The sequence below is a fragment of the Haliotis rufescens genome, unplaced genomic scaffold (genome assembly GCF_023055435.1).
Source record: "Haliotis rufescens isolate VD_foot unplaced genomic scaffold, xgHalRufe1.0.p SCAF_1, whole genome shotgun sequence".
In the NCBI taxonomy this organism is placed as follows: domain Eukaryota; kingdom Metazoa; phylum Mollusca; class Gastropoda; order Lepetellida; family Haliotidae; genus Haliotis; species Haliotis rufescens.
The window spans coordinates 61,582,627-61,601,149 of NW_025963779.1; the positions used below are offsets into that span (position 1 = coordinate 61,582,627).

The 18,523-nt window shown below is 42.2% G+C and overlaps 1 protein-coding gene across 1 annotated transcript; it reads left to right on the top strand.

Annotated features, from left to right (window-relative positions):
- The first annotated feature begins 4,268 nt into the window (after window positions 1–4,268).
- LOC124145012 (cubilin-like) lies at window positions 4,269–13,378 on the top strand. The gene is made up of 5 exons (XM_046514645.2): window positions 4,269–4,435; window positions 6,753–6,843; window positions 7,561–7,682; window positions 11,839–11,982; window positions 12,920–13,378. Exons 1-5 carry the CDS (start codon window positions 4,372–4,374, stop codon window positions 13,243–13,245), a joined length of 747 nt encoding a protein of 248 aa, XP_046370601.2. The 5' UTR covers window positions 4,269–4,371; the 3' UTR covers window positions 13,246–13,378.
- Window positions 13,379–18,523: the final 5,145 nt, after the last annotated feature.

Below are 18,523 nucleotides of genomic sequence, written 5' to 3' on the forward strand. Positions count from 1 at the left end.
CCGACCGGAGGTACCCGTCACAAACACATGCAAAGGCAAGTCAAGTGTTCAACTTAAAAACACATATGGTACGATGTCAAAATAGGGAATTGCAACGGACATAGTTTTTGTCACCTTGCGTCAGTTTTAGAAATGTGACCCACAAACCATAAAGCTTTGCTTGAAATATGGTAGTTAAAATATTTCTTCTAAGGCTGACTACTTAATGGCTGTGTTTGTTTGTTGTTTAACGCCGCACTCAGCAATATTTTAGCTCTATGACGGTTGTCTGTAAATAATGGAGTCTAAATCAGACAATTCAGTAATTGATATCATGAGCATCGATCCACGCAATTGAGATACGATGACATGCATCAACCAAGTGAGCGAGCCCTACATAGACCTCTCACGACAAGCACTGGTTGCTGAAGACACGGAACACCAAAGGTAGAAAATTCAGAATGCAGCAGCGCATATTACATTCACCAATGAAGTTTCCACGATAGAATTAAATACGTTTTGGAATTTTCAATGCAAAAGTATAGTATGATGATAAATATGATAAAAGTGACTAAATACATATGTCTTTTGTTCATCGTTGTACTTGGAGTATGCACCTCCGTTTCATCAAAATGACTGAAAATGTAAACGAGACGATGGAGAGTAGTTGATAAATGATTACCTTGTCACAATGAAGCCCTAGGTTCGATTCTCCTTATGTGTGCAACGTGTGAACCACATTCTATACTACTAAAGCCGTAATAGTGTCGCTATTTCCGAGCCGTGATAGCACTTACAATTCTGAACACGGACATATTACCGAAATTAATTATCTTATGTATGACCTACATATTTACTTCTCAGGAATACAATAGTGAAAAGAAAATGAAGGAACAGCACACTTTAACAGGGATGCTTTGTCAGTTAATTTGATAAAGTGAATAGGTTTCAGGGCATTATGCAACTGAACATATGAAAATCTTAAAACTCGCAATCGACCATTGGTGAAGCTTACGTTGACCTTTAGACCAGGAAGATGTTCCACAAAGAGATCTCATCGCTAACACGACCGTAACTCCCACGCTATAACACTAATTCACGGCAGTCGCTTTGTGGAACGGGGCACAGGTGGGCTTGATGACAATTACAATGGACAAGTTGCAGATGTTAGTTCACTTTCCTACTGCCATTTCACATTTCTGGCTGTGTTCAAGCTTTGTCAGGAGTGTCCTTATCTGTCAGAACAGTAATAAAGTAAAATCGAGTCACAAGGTAACTCAGTATATTTCTATTTAAGGTACAAAGATAAAGGTAATAGATAGAGATTATGGTGAATCGTTGTAATGACATAACGAACATCAAATAGCAATTTGAACAACGTTCATAGTGTTGTTGTTGACCTTGACAATTCAGCACCACCTTTGTTTAATATTTGATTGAATAATCAAGTATTATATAAGTACTGATATTAAGACAAGTGTACTGAACACGGTACGAGGAAGAGAGACCGATATGAATGACTATGACCTTATTGGCCGGCATTGTCCATTGACATTGAAACATGGGGAAGACCATTTGTGTCATGCCGATGGATTGGAACGCTTTCGTTGTTAATGGCCTATATCAGTAACTCTTCAGGATTAATGGCGGCAAAAGAATCCTTATGTCATGTGTGTGTGTGTGTGTGTGTGTGTGTGTGTGTGTGTGTGTGTGTGTGTGTGTGTGTGTGTGTGTGTGTGTGTGTGTGTGTGTGTGTGTGTGAGTTACTTTGGCCTAATTCTGTCACATCGTGGGGGCCATTGAGTTTCACATAATCGTTACCCATCTGGGAATCGAACTCGCGCCTTTGACGGGATAAGGTTTCTTTTATTCCAATAGGCTACCGAATCGTCCCAACATGGATGATTGTATTTCACGAAAGGCAATATTTTCATTAATCAAGTTAGAAATCGTAATCCTACATGAAAAACTCCGTCGTGGTCTGAACGTGGTCCGAGACAATGTGCACAGAAGCAGTCTCTCGTGGGATGGGTACGAATATTTGACCCCCCACCCCCACTGGCGTTAACAAGGCAAATAATTGACTCACCTTTTGAATTTAACAACACTGATATTTGATTCACCCTGCTGAAGTTAACAATATTGATATTTGTCTCACCCTGCTGAAGTTAACAATACTAATGTTGACTCACCCTGCTGAATTGACAATACTAATGTCGACTCACCCTGCTGAAGTTAACAATATTGATATTCGTCTCACCCTGCTGAAATTAACAATACTAATGTCGACTCACCCTGCTGAAGTTAACAATATTGATATTTGTCTCACCCTGCTGAAGTTAACAATACTAATGTTGACTCACCCTGCTGAAGTTGACAATACTAATGTTGACTCACCTTGCTAAAGTTAACAATATTTATATTTGTCTCACCCTGCGGAAGTTGACAATACTCGCGAAAATTTGAGCGTATCCTTCACCGCCGCTGGCACCCGTCACAAACACACGAAAAATCGTCTTCACATATAGACGACATCTTTCATACAGGGAACATGTCTCTTATTTTGAAGACGAAAAGAGACAGTCCCACACAATACACTGTAAGTTGCCGAATGTGCAGCGGGAATAACTCGTGTGACCATATCAATTTGTGTTTATATTGGAAGTGTCAGTTTCATGTTCTATACTTGTTTAGATTCTTGAATGTTTTTTTGTTGTAATTATGTAATGTTTTAAATGTTTATATAAAATGTTGTTACTAATACACCATCAACAATTTTATTATGTTTGTGTATCACGTAAATGTCATATTATTAAATTGGTTGCACTTTTCTATTTTTATGTCTGTATTCTATATATAGTCAACACTATTGCAACATTGGCAACGCATGTTATTGTTAAATATTATTATTTTAGTTAGGCTAGACAATTTGTCTACAATCACAATTCAAAAAAATGATAAACGTCGATGTTTTGCCATTGTACGCAGAAGCAGGTAATGCGAGTAACGCATCTTTGATGAATATAATTGATTTGAAAACTCAACAAAAGATTTTATTCTTATATCTAAATTGTATATTATTTTAAAAAAAAAAAGTCTCTTACTGAAATCTCATATTTGCGAGACAGCCATGACGTCCCTCTGGCATGCAATGATGGCATGATATAATGGATGACGTCACATGCTTCCATAATTACTGAACTCGCCTAGCCTGCAAAATATGCTGAAGTTGACAATATTAATATCTGTCTCATCCTGCTGAAGTTAACAATACTAATATTTGTCTCACCCTGCTGAAGTTATCAGTACTAATATTTGTCTCACCCAGTGAAGTTGACAATACTAATATTTGTCTCACCTTGCTCATGTTGACAATACTAATATTTGTCTCACCCTGCTGAAGTTAACAGTACTAATATTTGTCTCATCCTGCTGAAGTTGACAATACTAGTATTTGACTAACCCTGCTGCAAAAAACATCCAAACTACATCAAAGTTGTTCTAATAAATATTGACACCACTTAATATTTAATTTGATTAATAAAATGTATGTCTGTTTCAAGGTGATGCAGTGTACCCTATATAAATATATGCATGCATGCTTTCAAATGTATGTTCTAATGAAAGCGATTGCAGAATCAGTTCTATACTAGCGTCTTATTAATATCTTACTACAAAGCATGTCAATCTGTAATATTGTGATATAGTAACGAAATGCAAACATTTTGAACAGAGAAGAGGCGACTATCGGGACCGGGTGTTCAGGTTCGCTGACAAGGTTGATGCATGTCATCGTATCCCAATTACGTGAATCGATGCTCATGATGTCATTCACTGGATTGTCTGTTCCAGGCTCAATTATTGGCAGACCGTCGTCATATAGCTAGAATATTGCTGAGTGCGTCATAAAACAACAAACAAATAAACAAAGCATACCCGCAAGCCGCTATATGGCTGAAATAATTCCGATGCGACGTTAAATTGTAACTCACCTTTCTTTCAATTTCTCTCAAGAACTCAGATTTATTCAACATATTGTATCTGTACGCAGTAATACACCGGCAAACATTAACGCATGAAAACATTGGCTGCATCCCTCTATAGATAGAATAACGCACGACAGAACAAGAATTACATTATACACACAAACAACCTGGTCCTCCTATTAACAACTGCAAGCTGGGTCATAGTGGCGACATCCTGTTATCTTCGTAGAGAGTGTTTCCCGTCTTTACAACCGAGATATACGCATGGCCGGAAATGTGACGACATGCAAGGTATATTTCACAAACACTTGCGACATAATATTCACACACACTTGCGGCATTAGGTGTTCATCTTTCACCAGTGATCGGTGTAAGCCTGTTATTCACCTTCATTGTGCAGAAGGCTATGGTATTCGGAGCATCGAGTTTTGACTTTACATTTGTGGTATTTGTCTTTGCCTTCTTCAATGGTAAGTTATATTTATTATTTCGTATGACTCTATATTGTCTTACTGCTTTGAGTTACAAATGTCAATTGCGTGGTGTGGCGTATTTTACGATCTGAATGGGCTCGTAAAATTCCGTCCACCCTGCTAGTTTTTGTTTGTTGTTGTTTAACGCCGCACTCACCAATATGCCAGCTATATGACGGCGGTCTGGGCCAGACAATTGCAATCAAGTGATTGCTAACATGAGCATCGATCCACGCAATTGGGATGCGATGACATATATCAACCAAGTCAGCGATCCTGACCACACGATCCCGTTACTCGCCTCTTACGACAAGCATTGTCGCCTTTTACGGCAAGCACGGGTTGGTGAAGATGTATACGGGTCCCAGCCCGCTGTTGACACATTTAACGAATTTAGAATTACGAGTTTGCAGGTTATAAAACCGTTCGGTGAAATAGATTTGTGTGAAATTCCGACCAATCTAGATCTGTCTGTACTAAGTTTAGCCTGTATAACAGGGTCAGTCGTAATGTGACAAGTAAGTAACGCTATGTTGAACATGATGACGTCACGAAGTCTGCACAGACAGGGCGCCGATATACAAGATGGTGACTGGCCAGTACCAACATTTTATGATAATATATGGCAAAGACAGGCATCATATGAAATAGTGTATTGAAAGTACAATGTATGTTAACAGTCACATTCAATCACTTTGTTTTCATCCTGGAATGGACCGCCTCCAGGGTCTACTGGTAGAGCGTCCGCCCGGAGCGCGGAAGGTCCGGGGTACCAAAAGAAGTTAAAAGATGGTATTTGTTGTTACCCTGGCGCTCGGCATTCATGGGATAAAACAAGGACTGATGGGCTCGGGATCAGTATACTGTGTCTGAGTGGGGTATTCATGTTAAACTACGGCATGGTATCTCGGTGTGCTAGCACTACAAATCGGCGTCAGTCCGGAGTAGTACAAGCAGCCACACACACGTGCATGCAAGTCGCTATATAAGTGCAATAATTTTGGACGCGACGTTAAACCCCATTTCACCTCACCTCACCATCCTCGAATGAGGGACGCCTAGTGGATCAAGCGTTAGCTGGTCACGTCAAACACATGGGTTTCATTCACGATGTTAAACGCCACTTTTAGGGTTATTCCATGTGTGAAACCCATTTCACACGACTGAAATAATCCTAAAAGCGGCGTTTACTCAACACACTCACCCATCCCTTTGGACATACATATATACAAAAACACGGTAAGTGTGGGAGTCACTGTTTGAAGTCATGTGTATGAATTATTCTGCATAACCACACTTTAATGTTGTACATGCTCAACAGACGATTCAACATGCATGTAGGTGTAATATCTTTATCATATTGTTAAAAGCGTCTTCTTTGTTGTTGTATGGTATATGTGTTGTTGTACATTATATATACTCAAATCTACTACATGTATATAAAGCCAGAGTATAACAGTCGCGATTATCGGCCGGAACAGATTCCACTGGGCGTAAAGGCAAGATAGCGCTGAAAATGGGTCACTGAAATTCAGTGACGTCACCTGTTGTTCGCGGAAAGACACTTAAAGGCAAACGTATCTGTATCCATGTCTTCATTTATCATATTGCCATTAAGCTCAGAAGCACAGGCTTAAATCTTTCCTTTTCCTTCAAGACCTAAAAGTGAACTGGTATATATTTGATTTGGCCGAATATGAATTTCCCAGGCTTTCTGAAGATTTTAATTGTTAAAATATAGTTTCAAGAAACATCCAATTTCAAATTCAGTGTTGACGAGAAATTCTTGTTTAAAGTGAAATGTCAGTATATTGTGATTTTCTCATGTACGGCAGCTTGAGATGGATCCGAACAGGACATCAAGCTTCCCTGGCCCGACTTGGTCTGCTGGTTACACACTTACATGTACAGGGTTGGATAACCGTATCATAAAATAACTATTACCTTCAGTTATCAGTCAATTGCATAATCCTTTTTCCTTGAATACCCGTGCGTATCTGTGATCTTTGTTGTACATGTGACCCGTGAAGACCCGGATAATAAGAGGTCTTCAGCAACCCATGCTTGTCGTAAGAGGCGACAAACGGGATCGTGTTATCTGGTACGCTGACTTGGTTGATGCATGTTATCGTATCCGAATTGCGTGGATCGATGCCCATGATGTTTATCACTGGATTGTTTGGTCCAGACTCGATTACTTACAGACCGACGTCATATAGCTGGAATTTTGCTGAGTGCAGTGTTTAACAACAAACAAATGTACAAATATGTACTACATGTGCATCACAACAATGTATCTACTCTGTTACAACAGTGGAAGGGGACGGATGCATCAGTGAAACATTGACAGCGACCAAGGAAGCAAGATATCTAACATCGCCAGGCTACCCACTGAGGTACCAGAAGTAAGTATAGCTGTACACAGCAGTGTGTTAAACAGAAGATGCCTTTGATGCATTATGAAAGTAACCTGGATGTCTGTGGTTTCATTTAGTGAATCACATGAACTGGTTGATCATGGTTGATTGAGACAAGCGGAAGTTACCGGAAATTCAATATAGCCATCGCGTTTCTTGGCAAATGTCCCTGGTGATTATGCACGAAACAATCTTAGCGCTACGACTGTCGTAAGTCTGTCTTAAGGTATGGGAGTTACGATCTACTTAGCGCTAAGATCGCCCGGAATCCAATTGTCGCTGGTCCGAATCCAAGAAACGCCTTGATTAAGATTTTTGGTATGTAGCGCAATGCCGGTTCTCGTTGGTTTCGCTAAATTAGTAAACGTCTAAGACTTGCATCACTCGGCCTATCAGATATGATAACCGTTAACAAGCGAAAGCTCGAAATTCAATATAGCTGCCGCTTTTCTTTCTAATGATCATATTTGTAGGCGTGTCGGAATCTGATTAAGATTGGTATGTAGCAATACCGTAGTTCGGTGGACTTGCATTACTTCGGGGTTTTAGCCCACATGAAGCGGACACGCCGAAAAGTAAGAGAAATACTTCTCCAAGCAGTGTAAATCGAAACTCACTCGTTCAGTACGTGTGTTTGTGTGAGAACCTCTGACACAATCTACGTGAGACAACACTTGAGAAAAACCTATCATTTTACTTTTGCAGCAACTTAAATTGTACTTGGGAAATTATCGGACCCCAGAACAGCAAACTGAAAGTGAAGATCCTCAGCAGTGACATCGGCCGGCAAGTGACCTGTGAAGGAGACTACGTCCAGGTGCTTGATGGTATGTTGTTTTCCGTTCAGTCCAGGTGCTTGATGGTATGTTGCTTTCCGTTCAGTCCAGGTGCTTGATGGTATGTTGCTATACGTTCAGTCCAGGTGCTTGATGGTATGTTGCTATTCATTCAGTCCAGGTGCTTGATGGTAGGTTGCTTTCCGTTCAGTCCAGGTGCTTGATGGTATGTTGCTATACGTTCAGTCAGGTGCTTGATGGTAGGTTGCTTTCCGTTCAGTCCAGGTGCTTGATGGTATGTTGCTTTCCGTTCAGTCCAGGTGCTTGATGGTATGTTGCTTTCCGTTCAGTCCAGGTGCTTGATGGTATGTTGCTATACGTTCAGTCAGGTGCTTGATGGTAGGTTGCTTTCCGTTCAGTCCAGGTGCTTGATGGTATGTTGCTATACGTTCAGTCCAGGTGCTTGATGGTATGTTGCTATACGTTTAGTCCAGGTGTTTGATGGTATGTTGCTTTACGTTCAGTCCAGGTGCTTGATGGTATGTTGCTATAGGTTCAGTCCAGGTGCTTGATGGTATGTTGCTTTCCGTTCAGTCTAGGTGCTTGATGGTAGTTTGCTATACGTTCAGCCCAGGTGCTTGATGGTGGGTAGTTGTATGTTCAGTCCAGGTGCTTGATGGTAGTTTGCTATACGTTCAGTCCAGGTGCTTGATGGTGGGTAGTTGTATGTTCAGTCCAGGTGCTTGTTGGTATGTTGCTATACGTTCAGTCCAGGTGTTTGATGGTATGTTGCTTTACTTTCAGTCCAGGTGCTTGATGGTATGTTGCTATACGTTCAGTCCAGGTGCTTGATGGTATGTTGCTATACGTTCAGTCCTGGTGCTTGATGGTATGTTGCTATAGGTTCAGTCCAGGTGCTTGATGGTATGTTGCTACACATTCAGTCCAGGTGTTTGATGGTAGGTTGCTATACGTTCAGTCCAGATGTTTGATCGAAGTTTGCTACACATTCAGTCCAGGTGTTTGATGGTAGGTTGCGTTCCAATCAGTCCAGGTGCTTAATGGCAGGTTGCTATAGTATCAGTCCAGATGCTTGGTGGTAGAGTTGCTATAGGTTCAGTCCAGGTGCTTGGTGGTAGGTTTGCAATAGGTTCAGTCCATGTGTTTGATGGTAGGTTTGCGATAGGTTCAGTCCATGTGTTTGGTGGTAGGTTTGCTATAGGTTCAGTCCAGGTGCTTGATGGTTGGTTTGCAATAGGTTCAGTCCAGGTGCTTGATGGTAGGTTTGATATAGGTTCAGTCCATGTGTTTGGTGGTAGGTTTGCTATAGGTTCAGTCCAGGTGCTTGGTGGTAGGTTTGCTATAGGTTCAGTCCAGGTGCTTGATGGTAGGTTTGCTATAGGTTCAGTCCATGTGTTTGGTGGTAGGTTTGCTATAGGTTCAGTCCATGTGTTTGGTGGTAGGTTTGCTATAGGTTCAGTCTAGGTGCTTGATGGTAGGTTTGCTATAGGTTCAGTCCAGGTGCCTGATGGTAGGTGTGCTATAGGTTCAGTCCGGGTGCTTGGTGGCAGGTTGCTATAGTATCAGTCCAGATGCTTGGTGGTAGAGTTGCTATAGGTTCAGTCCAGGTGCTTGGTGGTAGGTTTGCAATAGGTTCAGTCCATGTGTTTGATGGTAGGTTTGCTATAGGTTCAGTCCATGTGTTTGGTGGTAGGTTTGCTATAGGTTCAGTCCAGGTGCTTGATGGTTGGTTTGCAATAGGTTCAGTCCAGGTGCTTGGTGGTAGGTTTGATATAGGTTCAGTCCATGTGTTTGGTGGTAGGTTTGCTATAGGTTCAGTCGATGTGTTTGGTGGTAGGTTTGCTATAGGTTCAGTCCAGGTGCTTGATGGTAGGTTTGCTATAGGTTCAGTCCAGGTGCTTGATGGTAGGTTTGCTATAGGTTCAGTCCAGGTGCTTGATTGTAGGTTTGCTATAGGTTCAGTCCATGTGTTTGGAGGTAGGTTTGCTATAGGTTCAGTCCATGTGTTTGGTGGTAGGTTTGCTATAGGTTCAGTCCATGTGTTTGTAGCAGGTTGCTACAGGTTCAGTCCATGTGCTTGGTGGTAGGTTTGCTATAGGTTCAGTCCAGGTGCTTGATGGTAGGTTTGCTATAGGTTCAGTCCAGGTGCTTGATGGTAGGTTTGCTATAGGTTCAGTCCAGGTGTTTGTAGCAGGTTGCTACAGGTTCAGTCCAGGTGCTTGGTGGTAGGTTTGCTATAGGTTCAGTCCAGGTGCTTGATGGTAGGTTTGCTATAGGTTCAGTCCATGTGCTTGATGGTAGGTTTGCTATAGGTTCAGTCCATGTGCTTGATGGTAGGTTTGCTATAGGTTCAGTCCATGTGTTTGGTGGTAGGTTTGCTATAGGTTCAGTCCATGTGTTTGGTGGTAGGTTTGCTATAGGTTCAGTCTAGGTGCTTGATGGTAGGTTTGCTATAGGTTCAGTCCAGGTGCCTGATGGTAGGTGTGCTATAGGTTCAGTCCGGGTGCTTGGTGGCAGGTTGCTATAGTATCAGTCCAGATGCTTGGTGGTAGAGTTGCTATAGGTTCAGTCCATGTGCTTGGTGGTAGGTTTGCAATAGGTTCAGTCCATGTGTTTGATGGTAGGTTTGCTATAGGTTCCGTCCATGTGTTTGGTGGTAGGTTTGCTATAGGTTCAGTCCAGGTGCTTGATGGTTGGTTTGCAATAGGTTCAGTCCAGGTGCTTGGTGGTAGGTTTGCTATAGGTTCAGTCCATGTGTTTGGTGGTAGGTTTGCTATAGGTTCAGTCCAGGTGCTTGGTGGTAGGTTTGCTATAGGTTCAGTCCAGGTGCTTGATGGTAGGTTTGCTATAGGTTCAGTCCATGTGTTTGGTGGTAGGTTTGCTATAGGTTCAGTCCATGTGTTTGGTGGTAGGTTTGCTATAGGTTCAGTCCAGGTGCTTGATGGTAGGTTTGCTATAGGTTCAGTCCAGGTGCCTGATGGTAGGTGTGCTATAGGTTCAATCCGGGTGCTTGGTGGCAGGTTGCTATAGTATCAGTCCAGATGCTTGGTGGTAGAGTTGCTATAGGTTCAGTCCAGGTGCTTGGTGGTAGGTTTGCAATAGGTTCAGTCCATGTGTTTGATGGTAGGTTTGCTATAGGTTCAGTCCATGTGTTTGGTGGTAGGTTTGCTATAGGTTCAGTCCAGGTGCTTGATGGTTGGTTTGCAATAGGTTCAGTCCAGGTGCTTGGTGGTAGGTTTGCTATAGGTTCAGTCCATGTGTTTGGTGGTAGGTTTGCTATAGGTTCAGTCGATGTGTTTGGTGGTAGGTTTGCTATAGGTTCAGTCCAGGTGCTTGATGGTAGGTTTGCTATAGGTTCAGTCCAGGTGCTTGATGGTAAGTTTGCTATAGGTTCAGTCCAGGTGCTTGATTGTAGGTTTGCTATAGGTTCAGTCCATGTGTTTGGTGGTAGGTTTGCTATAGGTTCAGTCCATGTGTTTAGTGGTAGGTTTGCTATAGGTTCAGTCCATGTGTTTGTAGCAGGTTGCTACAGGTTCAGTCCAGGTGCTTGGTGGTAGGTTTGCTATAGGTTCAGTCCAGGTGCTTGATGGTAGGTTTGCTATAGGTTCAGTCCAGGTGCTTGATGGTAGGTTTGCTATAGGTTCAGTCCAGGTGTTTGTAGCAGGTTGCTACAGGTTCAGTCCAGGTGCTTGGTGGTAGGTTTGCTATAGGTTCAGTCCAGGTGCTTGATGGTAGGTTTGCTATAGGTTCAGTCCAGGTGCTTGATGGTAGGTTTGCTATAGGTTCAGTCCAGGTGCTTGATGGTAGGTTTGCTACAGGTTCAGTCCAGGTGCTTGATGGTAGGTTTGCTGTAGGTTCAGTCCATGTGCTTGATGGTAGGTTTGCTATAGGTTCAGTCCAGGTGCTTGGTGGTAGGTTTGCTATAGGTTCAGTCCAGGTGCTTGATGGTAGGTTGATATACCTTCAGTCGAATTGTTTGATGGTAGGTTGCTACACGTTCAGTCGATGAATTAATCAACACGTGCTCATCTCTTAAGAATCTAATCCAGTAAATATCGGATCGGGTTGCCAGTCTCGATTACTTGGATGGTTGCTCATGATGTCTACAAGTAATCAAATTAAACAGATGAACATATTACGTTTAAACATGGTATGTGATATACGTATAATTCTTTTGTTTTACCAGGAAGCAAGGACGCGGCCTCGCTTGGGACCTTCTGTGGCGTCAATACACCTTCGTACAGAAGCAGCGGCTCCACCATCACGATCAGGTTTATATCTGATGGATCAGGAACTGGTAAGGGTTTCCGGCTGAAGTACAACTATACAGGTGAGTTGTTAACTGCTGCGTTGTTGCATTCATAGCATTCAGACGCCCTCGTGAAATGATGGGATAGAATTGATCTTCAGCAGCCAGTGCTTGTCGTAAGGGGTGACTAACGAGATCGGGTGGTCAGGATCGCTGACTTTGTTGATGCATGTCATCGCATCCCATTTGTGTAGATCGGTGCTCATGATGTCAATCACTGGAGTTTCTTGTCCATACTTGATTATATACAAACCGCCGTCATATACCTTGAATATTGACGAGTGCGGCATTAAACAACAAACAAACGAACTAATTACGTTCAGATATGTTTTTACAACATTTTTTTAACTAGTCACATTGCTGTCCCGACAGTGTCCATTTATCGTACCTTTTATACCAGTAGTAAATGAGTAGGTGAATGTTACAAACGTCGCATGAACAATAATCAAGTTATATCACGGCGTCCTGAAAATACGTTTGGACCACACAACAAGTGAGTGAAACGATCCCCGCCACAGGCTTGCAGACTCATGATGTGGCAGCGTGATGCACGGGGTCGTTATGTCGGTTACTTTGTATATACTGTGTGTATAAATAGAGAATCTCACCCTCGTGTCTTTTGATATCAAATATATCAACACGAGTTGATAAAAGTGGAAAAATTCAGGCTTGCCGAGGATTTTTGCCACTTTTATCAACGAGTGTTGATATATTTGATATCAAAAGACACGAGGGTGAGATTTTATTTATCATCCAACATCATTCTTTCAACTTTTTCAATTTGTAGACAGTAATTAGCAGTGTCTTCAGTGTAAAAAGATTGCACAATGGTCTGCAAAGCATTGTGATGTAATTTCATTGCAGCGATATCTACAGTGTAGATATCGCTTGATCTCATCCAAGCGATATCTCCTGTGGGAGCCAGTTTTGGATGATAAAATACATTCTCTCGTTTCAGACTCACAGACGTATACCTCGGCGTTCCTTTGCGGTATTGGGATATGTTCGGGTTTCATTTTATTCTTCTTTGTTCTTTGCAAAACTGCCTCCAAATGTGCAAGGAAAAGACACGAGAGGAGAATTGAACTTGAAACTCAGCATCAAACTCCGCAGGCAGAGATGCCTACAGGGATTGTGGCTCCAAATGGTAATGCTACAGAGTTATCTGCCCCTCCTCCGACATACAACGACATTGTTAATAGCAACATCATGAACAATAACAAAGACAATATGAATGACACGTCACCACCGCCTTATTCATCATTACGCATATCGGATACTTAAGACTTACGCATAGTTTGTTTGTTGCTTAACGCAGCATTCAGCATAATTCTAGCTATATGACGGCGGTCTGTAAATAATCGAGCCTGGACTGGACAATCCAGTGTTGTGATATCATGAGCATCGATCTACGCAAATGGGATGCGATGACATGCATCAACCATGTCAGAGAGCCCGATCACCCAATCCCGTTAGTAGCCTCTTACGAAAAGCAAAGTCGCATTTTACGGCAAGCATGAGTTACTGAGGACCAATTCTAACCCGGATCTTCACGGGTCACTTAAGCATTGAGAATGGAAGATATACTTATACCCCTGTCGAAGAAAAGTTATACATGTTTTTAGCTGTATTTATTGACGATGAAATAAATGTTTTATGTCCTTGTAAATTCGATCTGATACTCCTTCTAGCCATGAAGCACATAGCAAACAACCTTGATATATCTCCTTGTTAGCAGATATGACAATATCCAAAATCTATGGTTTTTTATGATGTGTTATTAAACTCATGAACTCTTTTACTGTTTCACAGCAGAAAAAAAAAAATTGTATGTAAACTTTAATAATCACTTGTCATGAGTATGCATATTATGGTCTTAATACCGATTCAACCATAACACTGAAGGTTGATCTCATTTGATTGGCTACTTTTACTAAATCAAAAGTGGTTAACGAGTCACTGCACTGAATACGTACACAAGAAAGAACGCTTTTGGTCATGGTAGGACGGAAAGATTGCAGCTATTCGTGGCGAGAAATGTCTACATTCCTATCATTGGGAAACAGAATCAACAAAAGAAATTTTGAAGACGACTCAAATCTCAATCAAATATCATATTAAAGGGAAAATTTACCGTTCAAAATAAGGCAAATATAGAAAATAATCTGGATAGAACGTAGTTTATCCAAATTATACTACTACTACTACTACTACTACTACTACCACTACTACTACTACTACTCCGATCAACTTTTCACAATACGACACGTGAAGATCCGGGGTAGAATAGGTCTTCAGCAACCCATGCTTGCTGTAAAAGGCGACTATGCTTGTCGTAAGAGGTGACTAAGGGGATCGGGACGTTAGGCTCATGATATCAATCACTGGATTGTCTGGTCCAGACTCGATTATTTACAGACCGCCGTGATATAGCTATGTATTCATGTAGGTCGCTATGTGTCATTGTCGGAGATGAAGTTTATGCGCGATCAAGGGAGATCATTCTAAATATTCTCGGGGGGCGATTTAACCAGGAACTGGCAAAACAAATGTTGCGAGGCTGTATTCGTGCACTGGTGGTAAAATGTACGTTCTGAATCTTCAGACATTGTGTTTTGAGAGATCGAGCGACATTTTATTTCGAGGACACTTGAAGAAATAGATAGCCTGCAATAAAACAAGTCAGTTTATCTATATTCTTACTTTGGCGTTTCCAATGTCTCCGGAATCGTAAACGAAAGATTAAAAAATAAATCGGCTTATGATCAGGGAAAATGGTTTTGTCGTTGAAAAGTATGTGATTAGGACGACGTCCAGTGATTATAATTATGAGGCTTGGCGGGTCATGATTTCTACTTTTATTCTCAAGTACCATCTTTGACGTCTTTTGGTATGACGCGGCCGGGGATAGAACCCCGACCTTTTTCTGTCCGAACAGCTCTATCCGTCAGAGCACACTGACGGCCACTCGTGTTTCTTACACACCCTAAAACCGCACCATTTAGCATCGAATCGATACATATCTTGTCTTTTCTCATGATCGCAGGGGCGGTCGGGTAGCCTAGTGGTTAAAGCGTTTGCACGCCACGCCGAAGACCCGGGTTCGATTCCCGACATGGGTACAATGTGTGAAGCCCATTTCTGGTGTCCCCCGCCGTGATATTGCTTGAATATTGCTAAAAGCGGCGTAAAACCATACTCACTCACTCACTCATGATCGCAGTGGCGTATTAATACATAACACAACGGTCATGGGTGGCTTACTGCTTGTGACCCTCCACAAGTTTCCGCCATATGTGTTGATTACCAAAGCGATGATGATAATGCAAACTCGATTAAAGAACATTTATTAACCCTCTAAAGCCATAACACTTCTCGACACCGACGTGGGGGAATTCGACTGAAGCTCGAGTTAGAAACATATCGATGAAATACAACCAGAGAAGCTGTCCGTCATTAGCTGACCTTTTGTCATCACCATGGAGCAGCCAATCACAGACCTGGAATTCGATGTCACACATGTTTGATACCAATTATCTCAAATGGCATTCCCACCCACATGTGTGGAAGGCGTGTTGTAATCAACCGATAGGCGTTGGGTTGATTTTATGTGCGCTTTACTGAAAATGTTCTCCATGAACAAGGACAAACAATCTATATATCAATCATATGGTAATAGACTGGTCATTTATCATGGGGGCCGGGGTTGGTGAGATTGGCCTTAGGACTGTATCACATTTTGCTGACACTCCCATTTGATGAAACATTTTTTCATGTCCCTCCTTCGTATCATAGATGACCAGTCCCTAAATTACGTTTGTAGTTTGAAAACATATATCTGTGTCATTTTTTCATGGCCCTGCCGACCCGTGAAGATCCGGGTAAGAATTGGTCTTCGGTAACCCATGCTTGTCGTAAGAGGCGACAAACAGGATCGGATGGTCAGGCTTGCTGACTTGGTGTGGAGCAACTGTGTGGATCGATGCTCATGATGTTAATCACAAGATGTTCTGGTCGAGACTCGATTATTTACAAATTGCCGTCATATCGCAGCACTATTGCTGAGTGAGGCGTTAAACAACAAACAAACAAAAATGGCCCTGCCCCATATAGTGGTGATGCATATTGACGACCCCCGACCCCCCGCCCGACCCCCTGGTTGTTTCATCGATTGACCACATGTGTTGAAATACGAGTGTATCTCAAATAAAGAATTTGTATCAAGGACCTGTTCATGTCATTTCACAGACACATGACGTGTCGTCCGCTTCGTCTCTTGCACGGACGATTGTTAATTTGAGTTTCGCCGGCACCACGAGGCTGTCGATTTGAGCTCGGCTGTCGAGGGTGACAAAGCGGCTATTGCGAACTCGCAATGATTTGTAGCTTTTCATTCAAAGAAACTAACATGTAGAACGGAAATTACTCTTCGCTTGATCAGGGCTGATTTTGCATATAATTGCCAAACAACATGGGCGAGTAATATTTAAGTATTGATAAATATGCTCGAGTTGGTCCTGTAAGATTTGTTTACTTGCCCCGGGACATGCATTTCTTAACCCGAATCGCCAAAGCGCGAGATGCACGTGTGAAAGCACAGGGAACATATTTCACGTGCGTCACACAAAGGCGACCCACATAGTGTTCCTACGGTTAAGCACACAGTTCTTGAATATAATTTAAAGTACTGTTATCAAAACACTGCTGTTAAAACATTTTAGGTTGTACAGTTCGCTGAATGTTGGCTATGGTTTAAATAGGTTCGAGCACTCGGACCATAGTGTTTAATCGTTGAAATGGTTAGTTGAAGTTGAACTGAATTAGTTGAAATAACTACTGGTATTTCAACAATTAGACACCAGGTTCTCGTGCTCCAGTCAATACACAATGGTACAAGGTGTTCGCGAACAGTTTAACATATACTGCTCCACCGGCAAAAAAAAGGACATTTTGATAGTTGAAAGACATTCAACGGGTTCTTCTTCTCATGTTTGGCAGATGCTTCCACAGCAGCCATAACGATTGTAAAGCTATCAACGACTTAACCTTCTTTTCAGTCTAATAGCATTTTGATTACATGCGGATCAGCTCCGATTCTAGGGCCGCGCTTGCGTTTTGGGTAGTAAAGTGCCACCAAACTGCAGCGTCCATGCGTGGGGAGTTTGCAACCAATTGGTCATGCGTATGTCTGTGAAAAGACAACTTTAGTTGCACACATCTTGCCATGGTAATCCGATGAAGATATGTGCAGCGCAGTTTGGAAATTTACAAATGCCCTTTTGTCCAGGAATGATTGAGTGAGTTGGGTTTAACGCCGCTTTTAACAGTATTCCAGTCATATCACGGCGTGCCAGCTTAATGTGGGTGGAAAGCCCGAAGTGATGCAGGTCTCGGACGTTTACCACTTCAGTGAAACCCACGAGCACGGGTATGGTGCTAACAAATCTAGAAACATAATCGGAGTGAACCGGGATTCGAACCCACAATCATGGGTTTCATGCGTTCCCGAGCACGCAACTCTGCACAGCAAATTGTGGCGCATTAGACGACTGGGCCACCCGTGACCTCTGTCCAGTAATGACCTTCTTGGGAGTCGTACAAGGATAATTAAACGTTCTTTAAATATGTCATGTACATGTGGCGGTCATTAAATTTGTCCACATTACCAAAGAGGTTAACCCCGTCAGCAACGTGGCATGATGAGGATGTCATCTGTGAAATAAATCCACGCCCTGCTAATACTCCCCACTGACAAAACACACCCATCAACCTCGGATCGGCGGGTGCGACTTATCGGCAGTCATTTTGGAGCAGACTAGACCAAGTCGTAGATGGTGGTGGGTTGCTAGAATAGTCCATTAACCGAGTTGTAGGCATAAAATGTTTGATATTTTAAAGCTGTATTACGCATATGACAGTTAAGCATACACCAAAATCATCTCTGAGCAAGTCCGACCTAATAACACCCTGCTACATACAGGTGTATACAAAAACGATCTGTTGACTTGGTGATGACAACCAAGTTTATTATTCCTATAAGATGATAAAACGTACACAGCAACTGCTGCAGTGTCTGTGTGCTGAACGAACAGACAATCCCGTGATTGACATCATGAGCATCGATCCACGCAATTGGGATACGATGACATGCATCAATCAAGTCAGCGAGCCTGACCACTCGATCGCGTGACTCACCTCTTACGACAAACATATCCGCCTTTTACGGCAAGCCCGGGTTGCTGAAGATCAATTCTAACCCGGATCTTCACTGGTCCTGAACGTCGTCAAATGTTTGAAGTGTGATATATATAATTCCACAAGAAGTGCTCCTTTCCTCTACGTCCTAGTGTAGGACAGCAGCTAGACTTGTAACAAGTGCCGTGACAAATCTCCTTTTCCTGTCGTCTTGCGAAACGTTTGCTGTGAGTGATTGTTTCATAATAATGACTGTGGGATTTGTATATCCTTGGTAGGTATATACGACTCAGAGTTCAAAGGTTGTGTAAACTGCTGTGAATTGCAACAGTGTTGTAAAAAAAAGGTACAAGTACTATTGTAGATT

What these genes read in the sequence shown, in the direction of transcription:
- LOC124145012 (XM_046514645.2), top strand. Translation starts at nt 4,372, where the DNA reads ATGGTATTCGGAGCATCGAGTTTTGACTTTACATTTGTGGTATTTGTC. An exon ending in TACCCACTGAGGTACCAGAA is followed by an intron (nt 6,844 to 7,560) that starts GTAAGTATAGCT and finishes TTACTTTTGCAG; the next exon opens with CAACTTAAATTGTACTTGGG. An exon ending in GCTGAAGTACAACTATACAG is followed by an intron (nt 11,983 to 12,919) that starts GTGAGTTGTTAA and finishes CTCTCGTTTCAG; the next exon opens with ACTCACAGACGTATACCTCG.